Source organism: Engystomops pustulosus, chromosome 3, assembly GCF_040894005.1.
Source record: "Engystomops pustulosus chromosome 3, aEngPut4.maternal, whole genome shotgun sequence".
Classification (NCBI taxonomy): domain Eukaryota; kingdom Metazoa; phylum Chordata; class Amphibia; order Anura; family Leptodactylidae; genus Engystomops; species Engystomops pustulosus.
The window spans coordinates 56,776,557-56,802,429 of NC_092413.1; the positions used below are offsets into that span (position 1 = coordinate 56,776,557).

A 25,873-nucleotide genomic window follows, 5' to 3' on the forward strand; every position below is an offset into this window, starting at 1 on the left:
ACCACACCAGGTGCCACTCCTTTCAGCTAAGAACAGGAAACTGAGGCTACAATTTGCACAAGCTCATCGAAATTGGACAGTAGAAGATTGGAAAAACGTTGCCTGGTCTGATGAGTCTTGATTTCTGCTGCGACATTCGGATGGTAGGGTCAGAATTTGGCGTCAACAACATGAAAGCATGGATCCATCCTGCCTTGTATCAACGGTTCAGGCTGGTGGTGGTGTCATGGTGTGGTGAATATTTTCTTGGCACTCTTTGGGCCCCTTGGTACCAATTGAGCATAGTTGCAACACCACAGCCTTCTTAAGTATTGTTGCTGACCATGTCCATCCCTTTATGACCACAATGTACCCAACATCTGATGGCTACTTTCAGCAGGATAATGCGCCATGTCATAAAGCTGGAATCATCTCAGGCTGGTTTCTTGAACATGACAATGAGTTCACTGTACTCAAATGGCCTCCACAGTCACCAGATCTCAATCCAATAGAGCATCTTTGGGATGTGGGGGAACGGGAGATTCGCATCATGGATGTGCAGCCGACAAATCTGCGACAACTGTGTGATGCCATCATGTCAATATGGACCAAAATCTCTGAGGAATGCTTCCAGCACTTTGTTGAATCTATGCCACGAAGAATTGAGGCAGTTCTGAAGGCAAAATGGGGTCCAACCCGTTACTAGCATGGTGTACCTAATAAAGTGGCCGTGAGTGTATATTTAGTCTTCTGTTAAAGGAAATCTACCACCAGAATGAAGGATTGTAGACAAGGCACACTGACATACTGGCCCCCCACCTCTGGCAGGACCTGCTCTTCTTTAAGCTTCCTATGCCCTTCTTTTTAAGAAAAAAAGGCTTTAAAATTATGCAAATAAGCCTTGAGAGGCTACTGGCTCCATTAACACCTATGGAAACCAGAAACCCTAAGGATCATTTGCCTTTTTCTGTAAAAACCAGGGGATAAGAAGCTAAAAAAAGAGCAGATCCATCCAGAGGGGCACACACCAGTATGTCAGTGTGTTTGCTTTACAATCCTTGATCCAGGTGCTAGATGTCCTTTAAGCACCACCATCTCAGACCTCCCCCGTCGATTCCGCGCATGCGCGCTTCCTCCCCTTTTGTTCCTGGCCAGCCTTTCTCACTCAGGTCCGTCACAGGAGGTGTTTACAACGCGGTCCGCCGCTCTCATACAACGGACGAAGGTTTGACCTATAGGAGCAAGGTAGTGGTGGAGGTGTGCCCATTCATGGGCTAGCGGAGGCGGGGCTGTTGGTCCTTTTAAGGCGGAAGTGCCTGTACTCTGGCGCTCACTACTGCCAGCCTACACATGAAATCTCCGGGTCCACCACCAGGACAGGAGATGTGCAGTTATCTTTGAAGCATTGTGGACAACAAGCTTCACCATCACTGTATGTCTTTATATGCTCCATGAACGCCTAATCCAGAGTAACGGACGGCGACATCAGTATTTATCCCTCTGAGGAGTCTGGTGACGAAACGCGTCAGGGAAGGTGGCGCTGACAGGGGGCATACATTATCAATGATAAGTACAGATGTGGACTGCCCTTGTCAGGGCGGGAGTTAAAGGGGTGGCCTCAGGGACAGGATAGTTCCACGTTGCCCCCACTACCCACCCGCTGAGCTTGGAGACACCTGAGTCATGGTAGGAGATGACCATTTATCTTGGTGACCTAATCCATATTGATTGGTGTTCATGCTTGTTTTTGTTATCACAGACTTATACTTCCGCCGGGTATTCATCTAAGTGTACTCAGTGTTACCCTTTTTTTTTACATACTTTTTTCAATTTGCATTAAAGTGTGGGTTTTTAATGTGATTTATAAATAAAAGTTACATTTTAGCATTCTAGCCCTCCATATTGTTATCCCCAACTTTGCTGCATTGATTATATATAGTGGAGGTTTCATGACTAACCACAAATTTATTCCATTTGCTGAGTACCACCATCTCAGGCCCTAAGCTTAGCTCAAGAGCATGCCCCACATGAAAGTTTTGTATTTAGGGTCTTCTAAACAGGGTATTATTTTTTTTTTTTGTGGCTTACAAAGGTATGTTTATATTTGCAGGTAATGGACCTCACCATGACCGCTGTTGTGTTTACGAAGACCGTAACATAGTGGATGGTGTTTATTGCTATCCTATAGGACATTGGATTGAAACCTCTGGACATACTGATGAAATGAAGCACACTACAGGTTTCTACTTTCACATTGCAGATAATCAGGCCATGCATTTCTCTAGGTACTATTAAGCATTCACATAATGTCCAAAGTTCTATATAAGCCCATTTTTGTATAAGAGTTTGCAATTTTATTTTATATTTGTGCACGTTCCGTGTTTCTGTAAATTGGTTGGGAATAATTTAATATTAATTACTTGTAAATACCGACACATTAAAACGTTAAAGCCCTCCCCATCAAAGACACATTGAAAGAAAGCTTAGAGCAGCTTTCTGCTGCATCTTGCCACTCTTGCAATGGGTATTCTTCTCCTAGTTCTGTCTCCCATTTAGTCATATAAGAGAGCTTTCCTGCAGGGTCTATGAACCAAGAATAGATTTTGGAGATATTACCTGGGCCCCCCTCGATTTATTTACACATGTATCTTCTAATACCGTAAGATTATTTAAAGAACTAGGATCCTTAGAGAGATGTTAGGATCAGTGGATCCTCTGGACCACCGCGGGAGATGTAACTAGCCAACACCCGGAACCGGAGCCTAGCGGCACCTGGTTTTCACCAGAGCCCGCCGCAAAGCGGGTTGGACTTGCTGCGGCAGGATACCACTAGGTCGTTCCCAGGTGTGACTAGCCCACGGTGGCAGCCGAGGTCGAGGTACCTTAACGGATGACAAACTCGTAGTCGGGTCCAGGCACAGGGTCAGGGCAGGCGGCAGAGATGCAACGTCAGGTTCAAGTCCGGGGTCAGCAACAGGAGGTCCAGGCAGGAGGGAACGGGAACACAGGCACACAGCAACAGGGAGGAACACAGGTAACACGGCAACACAGGACTCAAGAACGGGAACACACAGGAATACACTGGAACGCAGGAATACAGGAATACGCAGGAACACAGCAATACTCGCTAGGAAGCTTTCTCTAAGGCTAAGAGGCACAAAGATCCGGCGGGGAATGATGGGAAACAAAGGGTTATATACAAAACAGGAAATGACCAATACTAATCACTTGTGCGCTGGCCCTTTAAATCTTGAGGCAGTGCCGCGCGCGCGCCCTAGGGAGCGGGGCCGCGCGCGAGACCCAGTCCGGACAGGAGCGGGAGCCAGGAGAGGTGAGTGCACCGGAGCAGCACTGGGGCAGCGGAGGGAGGCACGGGTGCACCCGCGATCCGCGATATGGATCGCGGGGGTGCCCGTGACAGTACCCCCCCCCCCCTTCGGCCTCCCCCTCTTCTTCTTGGTCCCAAGAAACCTCTGGAGGAGAGTCCGATCAAAAATATTCTCTTCAGGCTCCCAGGATCTCTCCTCAGGCCCGAACCCCTTCCAATCTACAAGGAAGAACCGCTTACCCCTTACGAACTTCATGTCCAGAACCTCCTTGACTTCATATACATCTGGAGAATCAGCCTCAGGAGCCGGAGGAGGGGATTGCTGGGTGAAGCGGTTCAAGACGACTGGCTTCAGGAGGGATACATGAAAGGAGTTCGGGATGCGCATAGATGGAGGAAGGCGGAGCTTGTATGCCACTTGATTAATGCGCTTGATTACCTCAAAGGGGCCAAGGAACCGGGGCCCAAGTTTATAGCTGGGTATCTTAAGCCGGACGTATCTGGAGGATAGCCATACTTTGTCACCAGGAGAGAAGACAGGAGGAGCTCGACGTCTTTTATCAGCCTGGGTCTTGGTACGGTCTGAAGCTCGTAGAAGGGACTGGCGGGTCTGGTCCCAAACAGCCTTGAGATCCTGCACCAGATCCTCCACCGCAGGGACAACAGAGGGAGTAGACAGCGGGAGAGGTGGGCGAGGTATACGTCCATAGACCACGAAGAACGGAGCCGAAACAGTAGATCCCGAGTCCAGAGAATTGTAAGAGAACTCAGCCCAAGGTAGAAGGTCAGTCCAATTGTCTTGACGGGCTGAGACAAAGTGGCGCAAGTAGCAGCCCAAAGTCTGGTTCACCCTCTCTACTTGACCATTCGACTGAGGGTGGTAAGCAGAAGAAAAGTCAAGGATGACCTGCAGTTGGTTACATAAAGAATGCCAGAATTTAGAGACAAACTGGACTCCTCGATCGGACACAATGTGAAGCGGAAGGCCATGCAGACGGAAGATATGTTTGAAGAACAAACTGGCAAGCTGTGGAGAAGACGGAAGACCTGGAAGGGGAACAAAATGGGACATTTTGGAAAACCGGTCCGTCACCACCCAGATGACAGTATTGCCTGAGGAGACAGGCAAATCAGTAACAAAGTCCATTGCCACGTGAGACCACGGGCGACTGGGTATCGGCAACGGGAGTAACAGTCCAGCCGGTTTGAGACGAGAGGCTTTATTGCGGGCACAGGAGGAGCAGGATCCCACAAACTCCCGAACATCTTTGACCAGGTCTGGCCACCAGTAATAGCGGGAGATGAGGGCCAAGGAGCGCTGCATCCCAGGGTGCCCAGCCAGACGAGAAGAATGTTCCCAAGACAGAATCCTCTTCCTGAGAGCAGGTCTAACATACGTCTTGCCAGGAGGCAGCTGCCGAAGGTCCACCGGAGCTGCAACAACAAGCTGATCAGGAGAAATTATGTGCCGAGGAACTGGTTCATCTCCAACAACATCTGACGAACGGGACAGAGCATCAGCCTTGACATTCTTGTCTGCCGGACGAAAATGAATCAGCAAGTCAAAGCGGGAGAAGAACAAAGACCACCGGGCTTGCCTGGGATTCAGGCGCTGGGCTGTCTGGAGGTACAGAAGATTCTTGTGGTCAGTGTACACACAAACAGGATGGAGAGCTCCCTCCAGAAGATATCGCCATTCTTCAAGAGCAAGTTTGATGGCTAATAGTTCTCTGTCTCCAATGGAATAATTTCTCTCAGCTGGAGAAAAAGTCTTGGAAAAGAAACCGCAAGTCAAAGTTCGGCCCTTGGGCCCTTTCTGAGTGAGCACCGCTCCAGCTCCTATGGAGGATGCGTCCACCTCCAGAAGAAAGGGTTTGTCCGTATCTGGCCTAGAGAGTACGGGAGCCGAGGAGAAAGCAGACTTTAACTTGGAGAAGGCCATTTCAGCAGCAGGAGACCAGGCACGTGGATTGGCACCCTTCTTGGTGAGCGCCACGATGGGGGACACCAGAGTGGAGAAATGGGGAATAAACTGACGGTAATAGTTCGCAAACCCCAGGAACCTCTGTATGGCTCGGAGACCCTCAGGACGTGGCCACTGAAGAACTGCAGACAGCTTCGCGGGGTCCATCTGGAGGCCTCTGTTGGAAATTATGTAACCAAGGAAGGGAAGGCAGTGCTGGTGAAACAGGCATTTTTCTAACTTGGCATAGAGGTGATTGGCACGAAGTCGACCTAGAACTTGTCGTACGTGTGCCTGGTGGGACTCAAGGTCTGGAGAGTACACCAAGATGTCATCGAGGTAGACCACGACACAAGTATAAAGAAGGTCCCGAAAAATGTCGTTCACAAACTCCTGAAAAACAGCAGGGGCATTACACAGTCCAAAGGGCATCACTAGGTACTCAAAGTGCCCGTCACGGGTGTTAAACACCGTCTTCCACTCATCACCTTTGCGGATCCGGATGAGATTGTAAGCACCACGGAGGTCCAGCTTGGAGAACACCTTGGAACCACGTAGGCGATCAAAGAGTTCTGTAATCAACGGCAGGGGGTAACGGTTTTTTACCGTGATCTTATTCAGCCCACGATAGTCTATACAGGGACGTAGGGAGCCGTCCTTCTTGGTAACGAAGAAAAAACCTGCGCCAGCCTTAGAGGAGGACTTGCGTATAAAACCCCTCTGCAGATTCTCCTTGATGTAGTCGGACATGGCTAGAGACTCAGGTACAGAAAGAGGGTAGACACGACCTCTGGGAGGAGTGGCGCCAGGAAGAAGATCCACAGGGCAATCATAGGGACGATGTGGTGGTAGAATCTCCGCCTGCTTCTTGGATAAAACGTCCGAAAAGTCCCGATAACAAGCTGGCAGACCCTCCAGAGACTTGGGAGCCAGAGTCGAAGTCCTCACAGGTAGCAGACGGGGAATCTGCATACAACGTGAAGCACAGTTCGGACCCCAACGGAGGATATGCCCGGAGGACCAGTCCAGTACAGGGGCATGAAGCTGCAACCAGGGGAGACCCAGCAGTAGAGCAGATGTGCTCTGGGGCAGCACAAAAAACGAAAGTCTCTCTTGATGTAGGGCACCAACTTGCAGAAGCAGGGGCTCCGTGCGAAACCAGATGGGTACGGAGAGAATCTGACCATTGACCGAGGCAATAGACAATGGCTTCTCGAGACGAACCACCGGGAAGTGATGCCGAGAGACCAAGGCTGCATCCACGAAGTTCGCTGTAGAGCCCGAGTCCAGGAAGGCAGTAACCTGGATCTGGGTACCGGTGCCAACGCTGAGGAGCACGGGAAGAGTCAGACGTGGAGAAGCTGTATTTACACCTAGGGACGCTTCTCCCAAGAAGCCTAGGTGCTGGCGTTTCCCGGACGCTGAGGACGGACAGGACAGGAACCGATGAAATGCTCAGGGCTGGCACAGTACAGACAGAGGTTCTCCTGTCGGCGTCTTGAACGCTCTCGTAGAGTGAGTCGGGTTCGGTCAACCTGCATGGGTTCCTCAGCAGAAGATTCAGGCGGGCCCTGGAGCGGCCTTTGGAAGACTGGCGCCAGGCGAGGAATGCGTCTAACACGGCCTTGGGGATACTCGGAGCGTAGTTCCTCAGCTCGCTCCTTAAACCGAACATCAATTCGAGTGGCCAAGGTGATGAGGTCACTCAGAGTAGATGGAAGATCCCGAGCTGCCAGTGCGTCCTTGACCTGCGCAGAGAGCCCTTTCTTAAATGTAGCGATGAGGGCTGCATCGTTCCACGCAAGTTCAGAAGCCAGGGTGCGGAATTGAACTGCGTACTCTCCCACCGATGAGTTGCCCTGACGCAAGTTCAACAATGCAGACTCCGCAGAGGAGGCTCGTGCTGGTTCCTCGAAGACTGACCGGAACTCTGACAGAAACGCAGTGAGGTTAGACACAACCGGGTCATCTCTGTCCCAAAGCGGAGTAGCCCAGGCCAGGGCTTTCCCGGAAAGAAGGCTGAGGACAAATGCCACCTTGGACCGCTCTGTGGCAAATTGCGACGGCATCAGTTCTATGTGCAAGGAGCACTGGGTTATGAAGCCCCTGCACATCTTTGGATCTCCATCATTCTTGCCGGGCAAAGAGAGGCGTAGCCTGGGTTCAGCAGCAGGAAGATAAGCCGGGGCAGCAGGGGTCGCAGCGGCCGCTTCAGGAGACTGTTGCTGATGTTGGGTAGCAAGTAGTTGTTGGAGCATGGCGGTGACTTGCTCTAGCTGATTCCGCTGTGCTGCAATCTGCCGGGACTGGTGGATCACGATGGTGGCGAGATCAGGCTGACTGGGAGAAGGAGCCTCGGCGGGATCCATGGCCGGATCTTACTGTTAGGATCAGTGGATCCTCTGGACCACCGCGGGAGATGTAACTAGCCAACACCCGGAACCGGAGCCTAGCGGCACCTGGTTTTCACCAGAGCCCGCCGCAAAGCGGGTTGGACTTGCTGCGGCAGGATACCACTAGGTCGTTCCCAGGTGTGACTAGCCCACGGTGGCAGCCGAGGTCGAGGTACCTTAACGGATGACAAACTCGTAGTCGGGTCCAGGCACAGGGTCAGGGCAGGCGGCAGAGATGCAACGTCAGGTTCAAGTCCGGGGTCAGCAACAGGAGGTCCAGGCAGGAGGGAACGGGAACACAGGCACACAGCAACAGGGAGGAACACAGGTAACACGGCAACACAGGACTCAGGAACGGGAACACACAGGAATACACTGGAACGCAGGAATACAGGTATACGCAGGAACACAGCAATACTCGCTAGGAAGCTTTCTCTAAGGCTAAGAGGCACAAAGATCCGGCAGGGAATGATGGGAAACAAAGGGTTATATACAAAACAGGAAATGACCAATACTAATCACCTGTGCGCTGGCCGTTTAAATCTTGAGGCAGTGCCGCGCGCGCGCCCTAGGGAGCGGGGCCGCGCGCGAGACCCAGTCCGGACGGGAGCGGGAGCCAGGAGAGGTGAGTGCACCGGAGCAGCACTGGGGCAGCGGAGGGAGGCACGGGTGCACCCGCGATCCGCGATATGGATCGCGAGGGTGCCCGCAACGGAGGCACGGGTGCACCCGCGATCCGTGGTATGGATCGCGGGGGTGCCCGTGACAAGAGAGAGGATAAAAAGTTTGCAGCTGCTGCCACTTAAGAAAAACCTGCTCACAGAAAAGGTCAAACAGACAAACTCCTTTCCTATCTACTAAGTCAACTACTTTTGCAAGACTGTTCAGGGATCAAAACCTTAAAGGGGTATTCTCGTCTGGGCATTCACATTCAGTCTCACTAATCTTCCATATATAAACATTTCTTCAATTGGATGTTATTAAAAAAAATGTTCCTGTGTGAAGATAATTTCCTATAAACATAGCCATGTTGTCCCTTAGAAACGAGATAGCTTCCTCGGTTACGACCACGTCACACTCTGGCAGCAGTGGCCAGACATGCGTTATAGAGCCCTGCCTGACCGCCTGGATTCAGCAATCATTACCACAGGGTGGCTGTGGGACATGAACTCCCAGACATTTCAAGTACAAAAACTTTTTGTTTCTTTGTGCAATCCCTCTAGCAGAGGTGGCCATATCCAGGGAGGCAGTCTTGTTTCTAAGGGACAAAATGACTACATTTATGAGAAATTATCTTCACACAGGAACATTTTTTTTTATAACATCTAATTGAAGAAATGTTTATATATGGCAGATTAATGAAACTGAATGTGAATGCCCAGATGAGAATACCCCTTTAAGGCTACTGGGGTGTGCATTAGCCTCTGTTAACTTCAGTGGATTGGGGTTCCCAGAATCACTCAAAGTAGCAACTTTGTATCGATCAAACTTCTTTATTGGTTTGCTCAGTAAAACGCATTTCAAGCTCTTCCTCAGTTACATAAAGCATGTAGAGTGGTTTAAGCATGCAGCATATATACATAATTTTTTATTGTTTGGCAGGATAATGAAAAAGAAGTATACAAAAAAAAGATAAAAAAATGTATCCTTTTATTTAACAAGTTTAACAAGAATTTCTTGTCTCTTAGCCCAGTTATTTGGTTAGCAATTAATGTCCACTGCTCTACTGACTGTCTGTCAGTGCTGCCATTGTGTTAATTTACAGGAATTCATGTCTCACTTTTAAGGAACCGTTTGGGGACCACCACCTAAAGGCTCAAATATTTAATATTTAAATCAATAAAAATTGATTTACCCACAAAATTAAATAGAGGCTTTTGGGGTGATATCAAGGTTTGTCTCTTACCATGCCTGTTTCAAAGAGCAAAGGACCAGGGGAGGGGAAAAAATAAGAGGTGAGGGGACGTGGAAAAGATACCCTGGATTCCATCTCTGTCCACAACAGGAGTTTGGACCTAAGATAAAAGAAAGACAATATTGTAGTGTATAATAATAAATGCTAGCATAATAGCATAGTAGTAATTTTGAAGGCATGGATAACCCAAACTGCCCTGTGAATGTCGAGCATACATAGTAAGCCGAGGGATTGGAAGGCCCTTGGAAAGTTCAAGGTCCTTGAAAGTTTTAAGGGGAGTAGGCAAAGTCCAAATATATACAAAAGCGTTGGAAGCAAGATTGTCTTTATAGAATAGATTCTACTGAACCTTGATAGGTTATAAGGGGTCCTTTGTGTTAGATCCTTCATTAATGTGGTTGTGGGGTGGGGATAATTAGCAGTATATAATGAATCAATCCACTTGGCCAGATGTACACCTAAATAAGGAATCTGATCCTTCGATTGAAAATCAAAATTTAGGAGTTTGACAACCTAAACGGGCAGATTTAATTTCATAGCCAACTATTTGATATCTTTAACCCAGAGACTTGAGAGAGGTTCAATACCCTAGTGCAGTGGTGGCGAACCTATGGCACGCGTGCCAGAGAGGGCACGCACAGCCCTCTCTGTGGGCACGCGTACCATCTTCCCGTTCCATTTCCCTGTTAATCACTGCAGCTCAGGCAATGCAGGAAAATCTGCCGCTTGCCGAGAGCTTCAGTGATCTCTCATACTGTAGACTGCATCTGACCTGCTCTGTGCTCACAAGTGCTGCCTTAGACACAGAGCAAGTCAGTGCCCGCCCCTCAACTCCCTCCCCCTCCTCCCCTGCAGCCGGGAACTCTGTGAGAATGATGGCAGAACATCCGGAGCTTACACAACGCCCGGTGAGTACATGGAAGCAGCAGCTGTTCTGTGTGCGTTACACAGGCAGCAGGCAGCTTTGGGACACTAAACAACTACAGGTCCTTATTGTTTAGTGTCCCAAACTGCCCTTTATGACAGCTTCCCATGGCCACATGTATACTGCCCCTGGCTGGATCCCTTGTTGCTGTGCCATGCTGCCAGTGATGCCAGGGTGCACTACACTGCCCTCACTGACAGCATGTCACAGGTGCCCCCCTCCAAATTGAATTCAACAATCCTTCATATTGCCCCTGATATTTGGTCACTGTATGGGGGTAGTGCTCTTCACTAGATGGGGGTAGTGCTCCTCACTGGCTGGGGGTAGTGCTCTTCACTAGATGGGGGTAGTGCTCCTCACTGGCTGGGGGTAGTGCTCTTCACTAGATGGGGGTAGTGCTCCTCACTGGATGGGGGTAGTGCTCTTCACTAGATGGGGGTAGTGTTCCTCACTGGATGGAGGTAGTGTCCCTCACTGGATGGGGGTAGTGATCCTCACTGGATGGGGGTAGTGTTCCTCACTGGCTGGGGGTAGTGTTCCTCACTGTATGGGGGTAGTGTCCCTCACTGGCTGGGGGTAGTGATCCTCACTGGATGGAGGTAGTGTCCCTCACTGGATGGAGGTAGTGTCCCTCACTGGATGGAGGTAGTGTCCCTCACTGGATGGGGGTAGTGATCCTCACTGGATGGGGGTAGTGTTCCTCACTGTATGGGGGTAGTGTTCCTCACTGGATGGAGGTAGTGTTCCTCACTGGATGGAGGTAGTGTCCCTCACTGGATGGAGGTAGTGTCCCTCACTGGATGGAGGTAGTGTCCCTCACTGGATGGAGGTAGTGTCCCTCACTGGATGGAGGTAGTGTCCCTCACTGGATGGAGGTAGTGTCCCTCACTGGATGGGGGTAGTGATCCTCACTGGATGGGGGTAGTGATCCTCACTGGCTGGGGGTAGTGTTCCTCACTGGCTGGGGGTAGTGTTCCTCACTGGCTGGGGGTAGTGTTCCTCACTGGATGGGGGTAGTGTTCCTCACTGGATGGGGGTAGTGTTCCTCACTGGATGGGGGTAGTGTTCCTCACTGGCTGGGGGTAGTGTTCCTCACTGGCTGGGGGTAGTGTTCCTCACTGGCTGGGGGTAGTGTTCCTAACTCGATGGCGGTAGTGTTCCTCACTGGATGGAGGTAGTGTCCCTCACTGGATGGGGGTAGTGATCCTCACTGGATGGGGGTAGTGATCCTCACTGGATGGGGGTAGTGTTCCTCACTGGCTGGGGGTAGTGTTCCTCACTGGATGGCGGTAGTGTTCCTCACTGGATGGAGGTAGTGTCCCTCACTGGATGGAGGTAGTGTCCCTCACTGGATGGGGGTAGTGATCCTCACTGGATGGGGGTAGTGATCCTCACTGGATGGGGGTAGTGCTCCTCAGTGGATGGGGGTAGTGTTCCTCAGTGGATGGGGGTAGTGTTCCTCAGTGGATGGGGGTAGTGTTCCTCACTGGATGGAGGTAGTGTCCCTCACTGGATGGGGGTAGTGTCCCTCACTGGATGGAGGTAGTGTCCCTCACTGGATGGGGGTAGTGATCCTCACTGGATGGGGGTAGTGATCCTCACTGGATGGGGGTAGTGTTCCTCACTGGCTGGGGGTAGTGTTCCTCACTGGATGGCGGTAGTGTTCCTCACTGGATGGAGGTAGTGTCCCTCACTGGATGGAGGTAGTGTCCCTCACTGGATGGGGGTAGTGATCCTCACTGGATGGGGGTAGTGATCCTCACTGGATGGGGGTAGTGCTCCTCAGTGGATGGGGGTAGTGTTCCTCAGTGGATGGGGGTAGTGTTCCTCAGTGGATGGGGGTAGTGTTCCTCACTGGATGGAGGTAGTGTCCCTCACTGGATGGGGGTAGTGTCCCTCACTGGATGGAGGTAGTGTCCCTCACTGGATGGGGGTAGTGATCCTCAGTGGATGGGGGTAGTGTTCCTCAGTGGATGGGGGTAGTGTTCCTCAGTGGATGGGGGTAGTGTTCCTCAGTGGATGGGGGTAGTGTTCCTCAGTGGATGGGGGTAGTGCTCCTCAGTGGATGGGGGTAGTGCTCCTCAGTGGATGGGGGTAGTGCTCCTCAGTGGATGGGGGTAGTGCTCCTCAGTGGATGGGGGTAGTGCTCCTCAGGGGATGGGGGTATTGCTCCTCAGTGGATGGGGGTAGTGCTCCTCACTGTATTTGCTCCTGCTTAGTGATATTATTAGTGATATTGGTCTGTTTATTATCAGTATGGTGGTATTTATCATGATACTACTTTATTATATGTCCCTTATAGAGGGGGATTGTCGGTAATTATAGGCTCAATAGCCGGGTTGGCACTCTGCAATGATAGCGTAGACTTTGGTTTGCAGTTTGGGCACTTGGTCTCTAAAAGGTTCGCCATCACTGCCCTAGTGCCTCTCTGGATGCTGAAGGGATCAGATTCTCTAATCTGAACCCTTACAACTGGAGAAGACTATAAGGAAATATAAGTATAGATATACACTCACCGTCCACTTTATTAGGTACACCTGTCCAACTGCTCGTTAACACTTAATTTCTAATCAGCCAATCACATGGCGGCAACTCGGTGCATATAGGCATGTAGACATGGTCAAGACAATCTCCTGCAGTTCAAACCGAGCATCAGTATGGGGAAGAAAGGTGATTTCAGTGCCTTTGAACGTGGCATGGTTGTTGGTGCCAGAAGGGCTGGTCTGAGTATTTCAGAAACTGCTGATCTACTGGGATTTTCACGCACAACCATCTCTAGGGTTTACAGAGAATGGTCTGAAAAAGAAAAAACATCCAGTGAGTGGCAGTTCTGTGGGCGGAAATGCCTTGTTGATGCCAGTGGTCAGAGGAGAATGGGCAGACTGGTTCGAGCTGATAGATAGGCAACAGTGACTCAAATCGCCACCCGTTACAACCAAGGTAGGCAGAAGAGCATCTCTGAACGCAGAGTACGTCGAACTTTGAGGCAGATGGGCTACAGCAGCAGAAGACCACACCGGGTGCCACTCCTTTCAGCTAAGAACAGGAAACTGAGGCTACAATTTGCACAAGCTCATCGAAATTGGACAGTAGAAGATTGGAAAAACGTTGCCTGGTCTGATGAGTCTCAATTTCTGCTGCGACATTCGGATGGTAGGGTCAGAATTTGGCGTCAACAACATGTATGCATGGATCCATCCTGTCTTGTATCAACGGTTCAGGCTGGTGGTGGTGGTGTCATGGTGTGGGGAATATTTTCTTGGCACTCTTTGGGCCCCTTGGTACCAATTGAGCATCGTTGCCACGCCACAGCCTACCTGAGTATTGTTGCTGACCATGTCCATCCCTTTATGACCACAATGTACCCAACATCTGATGGCTACTTTCAGCAGGATAATGCGCCATGTCATAAAGCTGGAATCATCTCAGACTGGTTTCTTGAACATGACAATGAGTTCACTGTACTCAAATGGCCTCCACAGTCACCAGATCTCAATCCAATAGAGCATCTTTGGGATGTGGTGGAACGGGAGATTCGCATCATGGATGTGCAGCCGATAAATCTGCGGCAACTGTGTGATGCCATCATGTCAATATGGACCAAAATCTCTGAGGAATGCTTCCAGCACCTTGTTGAATCTATGCCACAAAGAATTGAGGCAGTTCTGAAGGCAAAAGGGGGTCCAACCCGTTACTAGCATGGTGTACCTAATAAAGTGGCCGGTGAGTGTAGATAGTATAGATAAAAAAAGTATCACTCTCTCTGAAGCCACTTAGACACTGCTCTCCATATTTGACTGCAGTGTCTAAGGCCTCTTGCACACTAGCGTTGCGTTTCACGTCAGGGTGCAATGCGTGAAAAACTGACGTTTTTGCTGCGTTTTTGTTTCATTTTTGTTCGCGTTTTTTTGCGTTTTCGGTGCGTTTTTCACGCGCGTTTTTTTAAGTCAATGGGACTTTTTCAAAGGGACCAAGGTTCGGGAATAAAATGTTTTATTTAATTGAAAAATAATGTCTTCTGATAAGTTGCAAACATCTGCGATCTATTCTTCACTGTTCCGCGCGCGTATATTATCTCCCGACAAGTTAGCAGATGTGAAGAACATTGAAGAATAGAATAAAAACAGTGAACACAGTGAACACAGTGAATACAGGATCATTTAAGAGAAAAACACAGTGCAGAACACAGTGCAGAATAGATTACAGATGTTCGGCACATCTGCTTACTTGTCGGTAGATACGCGCGGAGCGGTGCGAACAAAATAGCATGTGAAGAACAATATATATGTGTGAAGAAGACATTGCAGATGTATGGAAACATCTGCAATGTGTTCTTTACACACATATATATTGTTCTTCACATGCTATTTTGTTCGCACCGCTCCGCGCGTATCTCCCGACAAGTAAGCAGATGTGCCGAACATCTGTAATCTATTCTGCACTGTGTTCTGCACTGTGTTTTTCTCTTAAATGATCCTGTATTCACTGTGTTCACTGTGTTCACTGTTTTTATTCTATTCTTCACTGTTCTTCATTGTGTTTTTTTAATTAATTGATCGTTCGCGAGCAGGGGAAATACTGTTATACTGGTCACCTAGCAACCCTTACGTTTAAAACGCATTGCACTCGCATTGCACTTGCAATGTTTGCGAGTGCAATGCGTTTTTGATACGTCCCCATAGACTTGAATGGGGCGTGAAAAATGCGCGTGAATCGCAAAAATAGAGCATGCTGCGATTTTGACGCGCGTGCAAACGAACGCAAGCACGCGCGTGCAAAACCACGCAAATGAAGAAAGACCCATTGAATACAATGGGACAGAGTGCAATGCAAGTTCTGCGCGTCAAATGCACGCGCAGAACTCGCGCGTGAAAAACGCCAGTGGAGAAGGGGCCTAAGGGGTTAAACACTCAGGATCTAAGCTTTTTTGATTCTGATTAAATACCCCAGTACCGCCACCAGCAGAACCCGATGTCCTGCAATCATCTACTGATGCAGCGCCTTAGAATGGCTTTGCAAGCAGATACCGTGGTCATTACAAGGTTAAAAGTCAAAATGCATGTTGCTACTTACTAAAAGCAAGTGGTGTCGTTTTTTGTTTCAGCACACCTGCTGTCAACTTTTTAACTGCATTTAACCCCTCTTAGTTAGCATGGCATTGTTGTGGTGTGTCAAGGAGATGGCACGGATTGCGATCTTTGCGTGTTATAATACACTGCCAACCATCAAGTGAAAATCATCACAAAAATCCCCACATATTAGGTGTTACCATGTACGGTGAACACTGTGAAAAAATAAAAAACAAATGCCAAAAATGATATTTCTGGCACATCACACCAAAGAAAAAATGCAATAAAAAGTCACATTTATCCCCAAAAAGTACAACTCTTCCCACAAAAAATAAGCCCTAAAAACATTATTTCAATCAACAAAAAAATAAAACTATTAGGCCCCTTCCACACTAGCGAGTGTGATGCGATGAACTCGCATCACACTCGCAACGCAAGCTGCCGGGAACGCACGGCCCGAACGCTGCACCGCGGGAGTGAACTGACATGCTGAGTTCACTCCCGCGGTGCAGCGTTCGGGCCGTGCGTTCCCGGTAGCTTGCGTTGCGAGTGTGATGCGAGTTCATCGCATCACACTCGCTAGTGTGGAAGGGGCCTTATACCTCTTAGAACATAGCAATGCAAAAAACAAGTGATTTTTCTCTCCAAATGAGTTTTTTTTCCTGCCAAAGCGACTCAAGCATAATTGTAATTACCCATAGAATATAAGTAACATGATATCTATGGAATACGGTATATAAAACAAAAAAGATTTTACCTAAATTTTAAAATAATTTACAGAATAGATTTTTTTTTCAATCCCCCCTAAAAAGTCAATAAAATATAATCTATGGGGTATTACAACCCCAAAAAATTGTGCTACTGTGTTATGTGAGGGGTTTAGTTTACAATATAGGGTCACTCTTTGGGTTTCATATACTGTCCTACTATCTTAGGGGCTCAGCAAATACGACAGGGCACCTGACTGCTCCAAAATCTCTCCTCCAAAAACTGATTGGCGCCCCTTCCCTCCTGAACCACACGGTGCGCCCCTACAACAGTATGTGACCAATTGTCTGATATTACTGCATTCTACAGAAACTGGGTAACTATGGAGTACATTTTTTTCTTTAACCCCTTCTGAAAGAATTTGTGGGGCAAAGTAATGTTTTTGTAAAAACAATTTTCACTCATATGAGCCAATACTAATCTGTGATGGTAAAATGGTAACTATACCTGTGGTAAATTCTTTGGGCGGGGCAGTTTCAAAAATGTCATAATTTGTGGGGGTTTCCACAGTTCTTGTACCTCAAGAACTGTTCCAATATGTTATGGCACCTGGAATCAAATTTACCAATCTCCAAAAGCTGTATGGCGCTCCTTTCCTTCTGTGCCTCTTATGGGCCCAAAAAGTGTTTTACATAAACAGGTAAGATATCACTATACTCATAAGAAACTGCACAACAACATCTAAGATATTCCATTTATCCAACATGAACATGTACATTTTACAGCTATATAAACATTTTATTGTCAAAATTTGAAAATTCCATATAGAACCTCCATTTTATGTATGTTATGCGAGATGCTTAAAGAGTTAACAAACTTTCCAAAGGATGTTTTGAATAGTTTTAGGAGTGTAGGTTTAAAAAGTAGGTCATTTGTGGGGAGTTTCTAATAACTGAATGGGCTTCTAAAATAGTTGAATCTGAAATTTTCTTGACAAATTAGAAAATAACTGGTTTTCAGCCTCCTTAATGTTCTTTGCTGAAAAAGTGGCTTATACTCAAGTGAGCAGGGCCATGACGGGGGAGGAAATTGGTTGTAAGACTCGCATTTTGTCCCTCAGCCCACATACAGCTTTGTAAAATGACAAATTGGCAATCCACAATTAGATACATTTATGTGAATTATTGCTTCCCAGTCTGCTGCTGTACTTTCTATTGTTTAAATATCAGGTGCAGCCGAGTAATTATTGGTAATTTTATTGCTGCAGGCATGCAGCGATAAACATCTCACCCTGTAATTTTCATGCTTAGATAGAGGCGGGCATCTCGCCCTGTAATTTCCATGCTAAGATAGAGGTAGGCACAATTTTTGGGGCCCAGGCTTTCCTAGTTTTGCCCCTTCTTTCCATTATACATTGTATTCCTGGTTTTAGAATATAAATACTAAGTTATCATCCTATTGCACTTTTACAACCTAATTTGAGTGTACATAGTTAAAAAAAAATATTCTATAGATCTGTAAAAAAAAGCTGATAAAATAAATTAGATTTATAAGAAGTTAACATTTTGTTTTTGAGTTTATTAAATGTAAGTTTACAGTGTTGGAGTATATCTGTCTCTTGATAGATATGTGGCTTTTTTCTTATAACTAGAATACTGCCCAATATCTGGCTTGGAAGTTGCCCTCGGCAGCTTGAACACATTACTATCAAGATGAGACATGAATTAGGAGTGACTGCTGTTCTGAACTTCCAGACAGAGTGGGATGTTATCCACAATTCCAAAGGGTGCAATAAGTATTCTGAGCCCATGAGCCCAGACACCATGTTCAGGTTGTATAATGAAGCCGGACTGACATACATATGGATCCCTACACCTGATATGAGTACAGAAGGTATGTGTCCTGAGGGATTTCTGGTATTATATAGTCACATAAGAATATCATAATATCTCCAGTTTGAGCTAAAGGTTTTAGCAGGCGAATTTGAACTAAATCGGAGTTTATTGCTACTTTTGTATATAAAGAGTCAAAAACTGAAGCACAAAAACTCAGGCAACTGAAACGGGTCACTGTGGGTCTCTAAGAAATGTACCTAGTTTAACAGGTATTTACAAGCAGGATTCTCTGAATCTTTTACCTGTATCTCCCCTCTTTTACAAGGGTGTGCAACTTTTGCTCCAGATGTTGGAACTAGAAATTCCACCCAGTGCAGCTTATACTCAACCTCTTGTTTAGTGGTATCAGCATCGTTACTGTGTGGGAATACCATCTCTCCATTCCTGACAACACCTAGCATCATTCTCCCTTAGCAACACCCAATAATGGTGAATGCTTCAAATATGGAAGTTCTGACCAAGGCCAGGAAGTGATGGATAAGTGACATAAGCATTCTGTCCCTTTACTCCCACTTCAAATACTATGTGAAACATTTCAGATTTGTGTCCTCTGCCTCCAGCTTGTGTTTGAGTTCTCTCTGTTCTTTTAGGCAGGGCAGAAGAAAGCAGGAAGAAATAAGGGTGTTTTATTACTACAGCAAAACATTGGGGCTCATTTACTAACCTGTCCACTGGAGTTCACCGAAAGTGCATTGTCCATCGATAATGCACTGTACCACGATTCACTAAGATGGTGCGCCCGATATCCTGCATGTGTTGCTTCCCCGCTCAGGTCTGACAGAGTTCACCATCTTTTACGGGGTGCTTGTAAGTGTTTGGGGTTGCGACACAATTTGAAAGTTAAATCCCGCGCTCAGTCTTAATCAGTCGGATCGTCCAATGGCCCGCCCCCCAATTTGTGTTGTTTGGAAGCCAGTGCAGCTGGGCCAAAATACGATTTTGTGCTACACAATCCCAGCGCAGACATCTCCGCCCTTAATAAATGAGCCCCATTGTGTGCAGTCACTGTTCCCCCATGATTTTATAGTCAGACTGGTAATCACTTTATCGCCAAATTTAATGAATTGAAAGTGAAACACATACTCTATTCCTCTTGGTTAGAATACTGCTAATGGATTAAGATTATATGTTCAAAAATAAATATTCCTAGATTGTTTGTTTAAAGGAAATCTATCATCAAAATTAAGTATGATAAACCAGGGACACTTACTCATAGATCCAGCCACCATGACTGTAGTAATCTTTGTATACATGGTCACCTTCCTTCTGAAATCAACTTCAACTTGACTGTCTCCCCCTGCTCCCTCAGCACTTCCCCCTCACTCTGCCTGATGTAATCTCAATTCAGCAGAGGAAGTCTTAGCACACAGTGGAAGGGGGAATGGCTCCTTGATTTTATAAAGAAGGCGGCATGAATAACAAATATAAGAAGATAACCACAGTCACAGTGCCTGGATCTATGGGTAATTGTCCCTGGTTTATCATGATGGATTTTGATCATAGATTTCCTTTTAAAAAACAATCTGGGAATATATATTTTTGGACATATAATGTTAATCCATTAGCAGTATTTTAGCCAAGTGGAACAGAGTATTTGTTTCTCCCCAGCCCAGTTGTATCCATACATATGGAATTCTTTAACTTGGGCAGCCATAAAGTGATCACCAGTCTGACTATAAATTCATGGTGAAGACATAGGGACATTTATGGTATCACTTTTTTTCAGAATGTGAATAATGGTATTGTATTAACAGATATTTTTGTAACTTAAATGCCATGAGGCAGAACCGTCTATTGTCACTGTATATTATCACATTTTTCTTTCTTATATTCAAAGGAAACAGCAGGGACATTTCTGTCATTTAGTAAATTGCAAAGGTTATTGTGACTAATAGTGGCCATTTCCTCTAAACAAGCCATCAGATTTTCCAAAGATTCCTAGGAGCGCTCCATATATCATATTGTAGATCCATAAGAAAAACTGAATAATTTACAGTAGGACCTGTCTTTCACAACGTGTATAACACATAAAAGTTATTTACATTGTACAGTATCTTAGAATACAAGGCTTTAAGAGTAAGCACGGTTGCAGAGCTATTGTATACTAGTAAATTAAGCTGGAACTCACAGTGACAAAGACATGAAAACATATTAGCTTTCTTCAATCTTTCCTAATGAGCAAATGAAATAGAAATCAATGCCATCATCGATCATTCTTCCTGAACATTTTGTCTCACAGGTATGTGCCATTAAACATCAAGAATAAATTACTTTTATTTAGAGCAATTTACCTCATTTCCCAGGTTATGGAAACATGACTTTTAATATTGTAAGAAGATAAAAAACATATCAGAGCGAGGATCAAGAACATTTTTTTCTGTGTCAGTATTACCAATAATATTATGATAATGTTTCTTGAGTTTATACACTAATGATGCATATATTTGATAACTGCACATAACAAGCCGATTTTAAAGTTTTTTTTAATTTAAGTTACTTGGCGATAACAAAATAATAAGATTAAAAAATTAAGTGAAAACTTTAAAGATGAATGAAGGATTCTATACTGTAAAACATGAGTTACTGACTTGCATGAAGAAGAAATATGAAGTTTATAGCTAGCATGGAGTAACTTGCTGAATTTATCACAATTAAACTGACTGGCTACAAAGAATATATTGACTTCTGTTCAGTATAGCAGTAAGTTGATACAGTGCAGCAGGGTTCCTGTAGAGCTAAGACTGGAGTCACAAATCATAACCTGATATTTATTGTAGACTAAAATTAAAACCCCTTTCCAGTAGACTGCAAAATCTGAAATCTAAGTTTAAAATTCAAAAATGAAAGGAAAGCAACAGTAACATCGAATACGAGCTACAAAATACTTTTATCTGACGTAAAGAATTATGGTTACAAACGCTGTTATACAAGTGATTTGACATACCGGCAGTCCCCGGGTTACATACAAGATAGGTTCCATAGGTTTGTTCTTAAGTTGAATTTGTATGTAAGTTGGAACTGTATATTTTATAATTGTAACTCCAGAAATTTTTTTTTAGCCGCAGTGACAATTACTATAATTGGACCTAGGATTATCAATAAAGCTTGATTATAGACACCTTTCAGCTGATCATTGCAGTCTGGGACTAAAGTAATTAATTCAGAGAGCTTCACCAGAGGTTACAGTGGGCAGAGGGGTCCGTCTTATGGGGTCGTCTGTAAGTTGGGTGTCCTTAAGTAGGGGACCGTCTGTACTTTGTAATACTGTTTTTATATTTGTTTTTTTGCTCCTCTTATAGGTAGAGTCCGGGTGTTGCCACAAGCTGTATATCTCTTATTTGGACTTCTGGAAAATGGCCACACTGTTTACGTTCACTGCAATGCAGGAGTTGGTAGATCTACGGCTGCAGTCTGCGGTTTTCTCATGTATGTGATCGGTTGGAGTCTCCGAAAAGTCCAATACTTCCTAGCATCCAGAAGGCCTGCTGTGTACATTGATGAAGAAGCTATGATGCGGGCTGAAGGAGATTTCCATCAGAAGTTTGGTCAGCTTCGTTCTACAGTGTGTAGGATTTAGGATTTACAATCGGAACAGCAGTGAGAGGGAGATCAGTGCAGAGGTGCCACTCTCTCATAGATGGGGTGAAATGCTTTATCGGTGCATTTCTTTAGTTAGTAAAGAAATAGGCTGTAAAGAGACCATTGGTCTGTTATATCTCTGTTGATAATGAAGATCCATATTCCAGTCAGACTAGGGTTTTATTATTGCTCTCCCTGTGTTGGTTTACACAGATTGGAGCACTGAGTTTTAGCCCTGTCTGCTCTCTCCCTGACTATAGTAGTCAATCAACGTTACTATCTAACAGAAATTGTTTTCTCCCCGTCTCTTACTTTTACTGACGCCTAGTAAGAAAAATAATAAACACCAACAGGAAAAAAGGGGGTGTGGTCAGTGGGCCACAGATCACAAACCACCCAAAGAAGCAACTCACATACTGAAATAGCCAATAGAATTCTTTTAAGAGACAACCTTGTGGTTAAAAATTAATTTCATTTTATTATTATATACATATATTAAATGACAAACAGAAGTAGGGCAACACACAGAAAGAATTGCACAAAACCCAGTAGTAAACTATGACATATAGCAGCAAGGGTTCCTTAACATGCCAGGATAAGGCAGCTAGTAATAATACAAAAATGATTAATACAAATTACAAAAGTATATATTGCACTGAGTAAGGGGGAAACCCACATAGTATGCATATAGGTAAAAATGGATCACATACAGACCGTTGGTAGTGTGCAAAGACCCCGACACGTGTTTCGCCCGGAAACGGCTTCGTCTGGGGGAATGACACCTAGTAAGGAAAAACAAGATGAACTTGATAAGATCTTCTGTTATAAAATAGTACCCATTGCGGGGATTTAGTTAACGTTATTTATTTAATGTTATTTAACGTGTGTTTTTTTAAAAACAAACAAAGCAGATTCTTAACAAAGCATTTTACAAATATGTTTATACTGCTTCCGCCCACAGATAAATATTTATTAATGTAATATTTATTCAGTATTTACTGATGTCAGTATTAGCCACCAAAAAGTTACAGTGTATAAAAAAGAAATGTAAATAAGAGTGATAAAAATCCTTAACTGTCCCTAAACACAAAATAAAGAGACTTAAAGTTATGTTTGCACACAATTTTTTGGCAACTATTTCCTTCGGGTTTCCCAACGATTTCCGTTGTGCGCCTAATTGCCCCAGGATTTTGGCGCATCAGCCCCGGCTTGCACGGGTCAGAAATGGGGGGGGGGGGGCAGGCAGTCAGGCAACCCGACGGATTCGGACAACACGTGGGATTTAACAATTAGAATTGTGTTGCAAGCCACACACTTACATGCACCAGGAAGAAGAAGGTGAACTCCGGCGGACCTCGGCGCAGAAGCGACAGATGCAGGAACTTGGGCGTGCAAGCTGCGTGAATCACGCAGGACCAAAATCCGTCAGACAACGCACCGCAGGATCGCGACAGGACCGGGTAAGTAAATCTGCCCCAATGTGTAAAATTCAGTCTGCACTCATGCTGCTAAAACAACTCCATGGCAAATGGAAGAGATATTGCAGACATTTTTGTACTAGGTTTTACACATTTGAATCAGAAGTTTTCTATGTTCTTCATATGCTATTCTCTTAGTTTGTTTGTTACAGTTTTTTTTTATTTATAGCAGATTGGGGGTGCTTGATAATTTACAGTGTGGATCTATATGTCATTCAGAGGGTCATGGCAATTTGCTGGTAATGAAACTACAAAGTGTACTAATGAGGTTTTTTACATGAGGCTTTTGACGCAATGTCTAATATGTTGAGCCTCCCTGATTGTATGCTTAAAGGAGTTTTCCCACAAATTCAAATTAGGCCACGAAAGCGAAGGGGTCCGTCAGTTCCATTGAGATGTATGGAGCAGAACGGTCATGTGCAGCCGTCTGCTCCATTACTCTCCTGGAGCAACGAGGGGTTTGACTATCGGACCCCTCGTTTTCGTGATCTGTGGGGTTCTCATCACTGAGACCCCCACCAATCAGCAAGTCAGGCTCTATCCTGTGGATAGGGCCTAACTTGAATCCATGGAAAAATCCCTTAAGGGCTCTTACTTTACTCATGAGAATATAAAGTCTTCCCAGCATACAGAGACAGACATTGGTGCTATCTTCCAATATTATACTCTGAATAGGCATATGATTCATAGCAAATAGGAAGATAAGAGGAAAAAAATGGAAAAATTAAGATGGATTCTCTCGCACCTCGTGCAAGGCACCCTGACAAAGGTATCACCAAAGGATGAAACCATGAGTCATGTATGCCCCACTAAGGTAGAGCACTCAACATAGTTTTAGCTTTGCCTGGAGTGTTGGATTTACTAGTAAAAGTTTATGTTAAGAAGATACAAAATGTGACATTGCTTTCTCCTTTACACTCTTTCTTCTTTTTATACACACCATGATTTTAAAATAATGCATTAAAACCACATGTAAATCAAGCCTTATGGTACAATACTATCAGTGTAATCCTTTTAAAATGTTTTCTTTTTAAATCAGAGTTTTACCATTTTCAGTACAGTTTCTCTCTATGCATGGGGCCTGAACATCAGCACAAAGAAACCTGTCCATTTACAATTATCTATAGACTTCTAATTGATCAAAATAAGAACAAAAATGTAGTCATCTGATAGAGACTAAAAGAGCAACTATTTTGTTGTTATCTGTGTGAAATCCTGTAAAGTTCAACCCACTTAGAACCCCCACTTTTACCATGTGGGCCTAAGGGGGACAGATGCCACTTAGTGCCAAGAGAAACATCTGTCTGTGTTCCATATAACATTAAAATCGTCTTATTGTGTAGGATAATGTGATATTTAGATTTAATATTAATAACAGTAAGGATTTGTTAAGGCATAAGCCTCTAAAAAGGAGATTCAGTAATCTGTAACCTAGAAATTATGTTTTCTGCCTTGTTGATGCATTTCCTCTTTTTCGGTAATCATAAGAAGCTATAAAAACCTCATGAATTTTATATCTCTGAAAGTACAAAATCATTTAAGTTCATTAAACAGGAACATATTAATGGAGTTGACATTTACACACTGATGTGAATTATTTTGCCACTTTAAAACAGTGGACATCGTAGTACATCATTACATGATTTTTTTTAGTGTTTACTGGGGATAAAAAACTGATTAAAGCTTACATTGCCAAATGTTTCAAGACAATTTTCACAATTATGACCTATATAAAATTAAATAACAAAACCTAAACTAAACTGCCATGATGTATCGGCCATGAGCTGAACAAAGTTTGTAGGACCAAACTCTCATATGTTCAATGGCCCCAAGGTTTTGCTATTACCACAGACCACCAAGACAATGTATGCATATGCATTATTTTTTGGCACTTTTCTGACTCGTCCAACAAAGGGGCTTGGCCTCTACCAAGGGTGCATGGTCTCATGGGAAAGGAGGCATAACCAGACAGGGAATTGTCAGTGCACTAAAAAAAAAAAGCTGGTGGGCCATGTTGTGGCCCACAATTTAGACCACCTGAAAGCAAATTTAAAAGTGAAAACGGACAGTCATCACAATGATGAATCTGGTGCAGCACTAGACTAGTGTAGTCAATCTATGCACTGCCGCAGCCTGTGACATTTTAATGGACTCCACCCAAAGGGTTATAGCTGCGCTTAGTGTCAAGTAGCACCCTAAAGCTTATCTCAGTCACCCTAAACTGAATTTAGCCCACTGCTAGCTTTCCCCAGGTGTTATATTGTAGATCCTAGAATCCTATATAATGTCATGAGGATAAACCTTAGGGTTTACATTTTCTAAGCAAAATTATATGTTATTCATAGACTGTATTCTGTATATACCACACTGCTTGTCCTCTCTTAGACTTGAAGAAGTTTTCAATCTTTATATGCATAATGGAAATGACCAAATCAAACAGCAAGCGAATGTATTTTGCTTGGATGCAGCTATGTCCCATCCACCATTTATCAAGTGCATGTTGCACAACCCCAGCACATACCCATTTAGGTTTAGGCCATTGCACACAACAATGTTAGGAGTCAAGTCGCTGAGGCAGTCTGTTAATCTGGGGTTTACTAAAGCAAATACAGTCTAAGAAAAGTCCAGGCTTAATAATTGT

The 25,873-nt window shown here is 45.1% G+C and overlaps 1 protein-coding gene across 4 annotated transcripts in view; it reads left to right on the forward strand.

The window, feature by feature from the left end:
• EPM2A (EPM2A glucan phosphatase, laforin) overlaps window positions 1–22,864 on the forward strand; it is a 64,947-nt gene extending 42,083 nt beyond the window's left edge. For all 4 annotated transcript variants that reach the window (XM_072140856.1, XM_072140855.1, XM_072140853.1 and 1 more), the window contains exons 3-5: window positions 2,090–2,264; window positions 17,932–18,173; window positions 21,475–22,864. In XM_072140856.1, the coding sequence (XP_071996957.1) occupies window positions 2,090–2,264; window positions 17,932–18,173; window positions 21,475–21,752 (695 nt within the window). In that variant the 3' untranslated portion in view covers window positions 21,753–22,864. The remainder of the gene's footprint in view (window positions 1–2,089; window positions 2,265–17,931; window positions 18,174–21,474) is intronic.
• The last annotated feature ends 3,009 nt before the right edge of the window (window positions 22,865–25,873 follow it).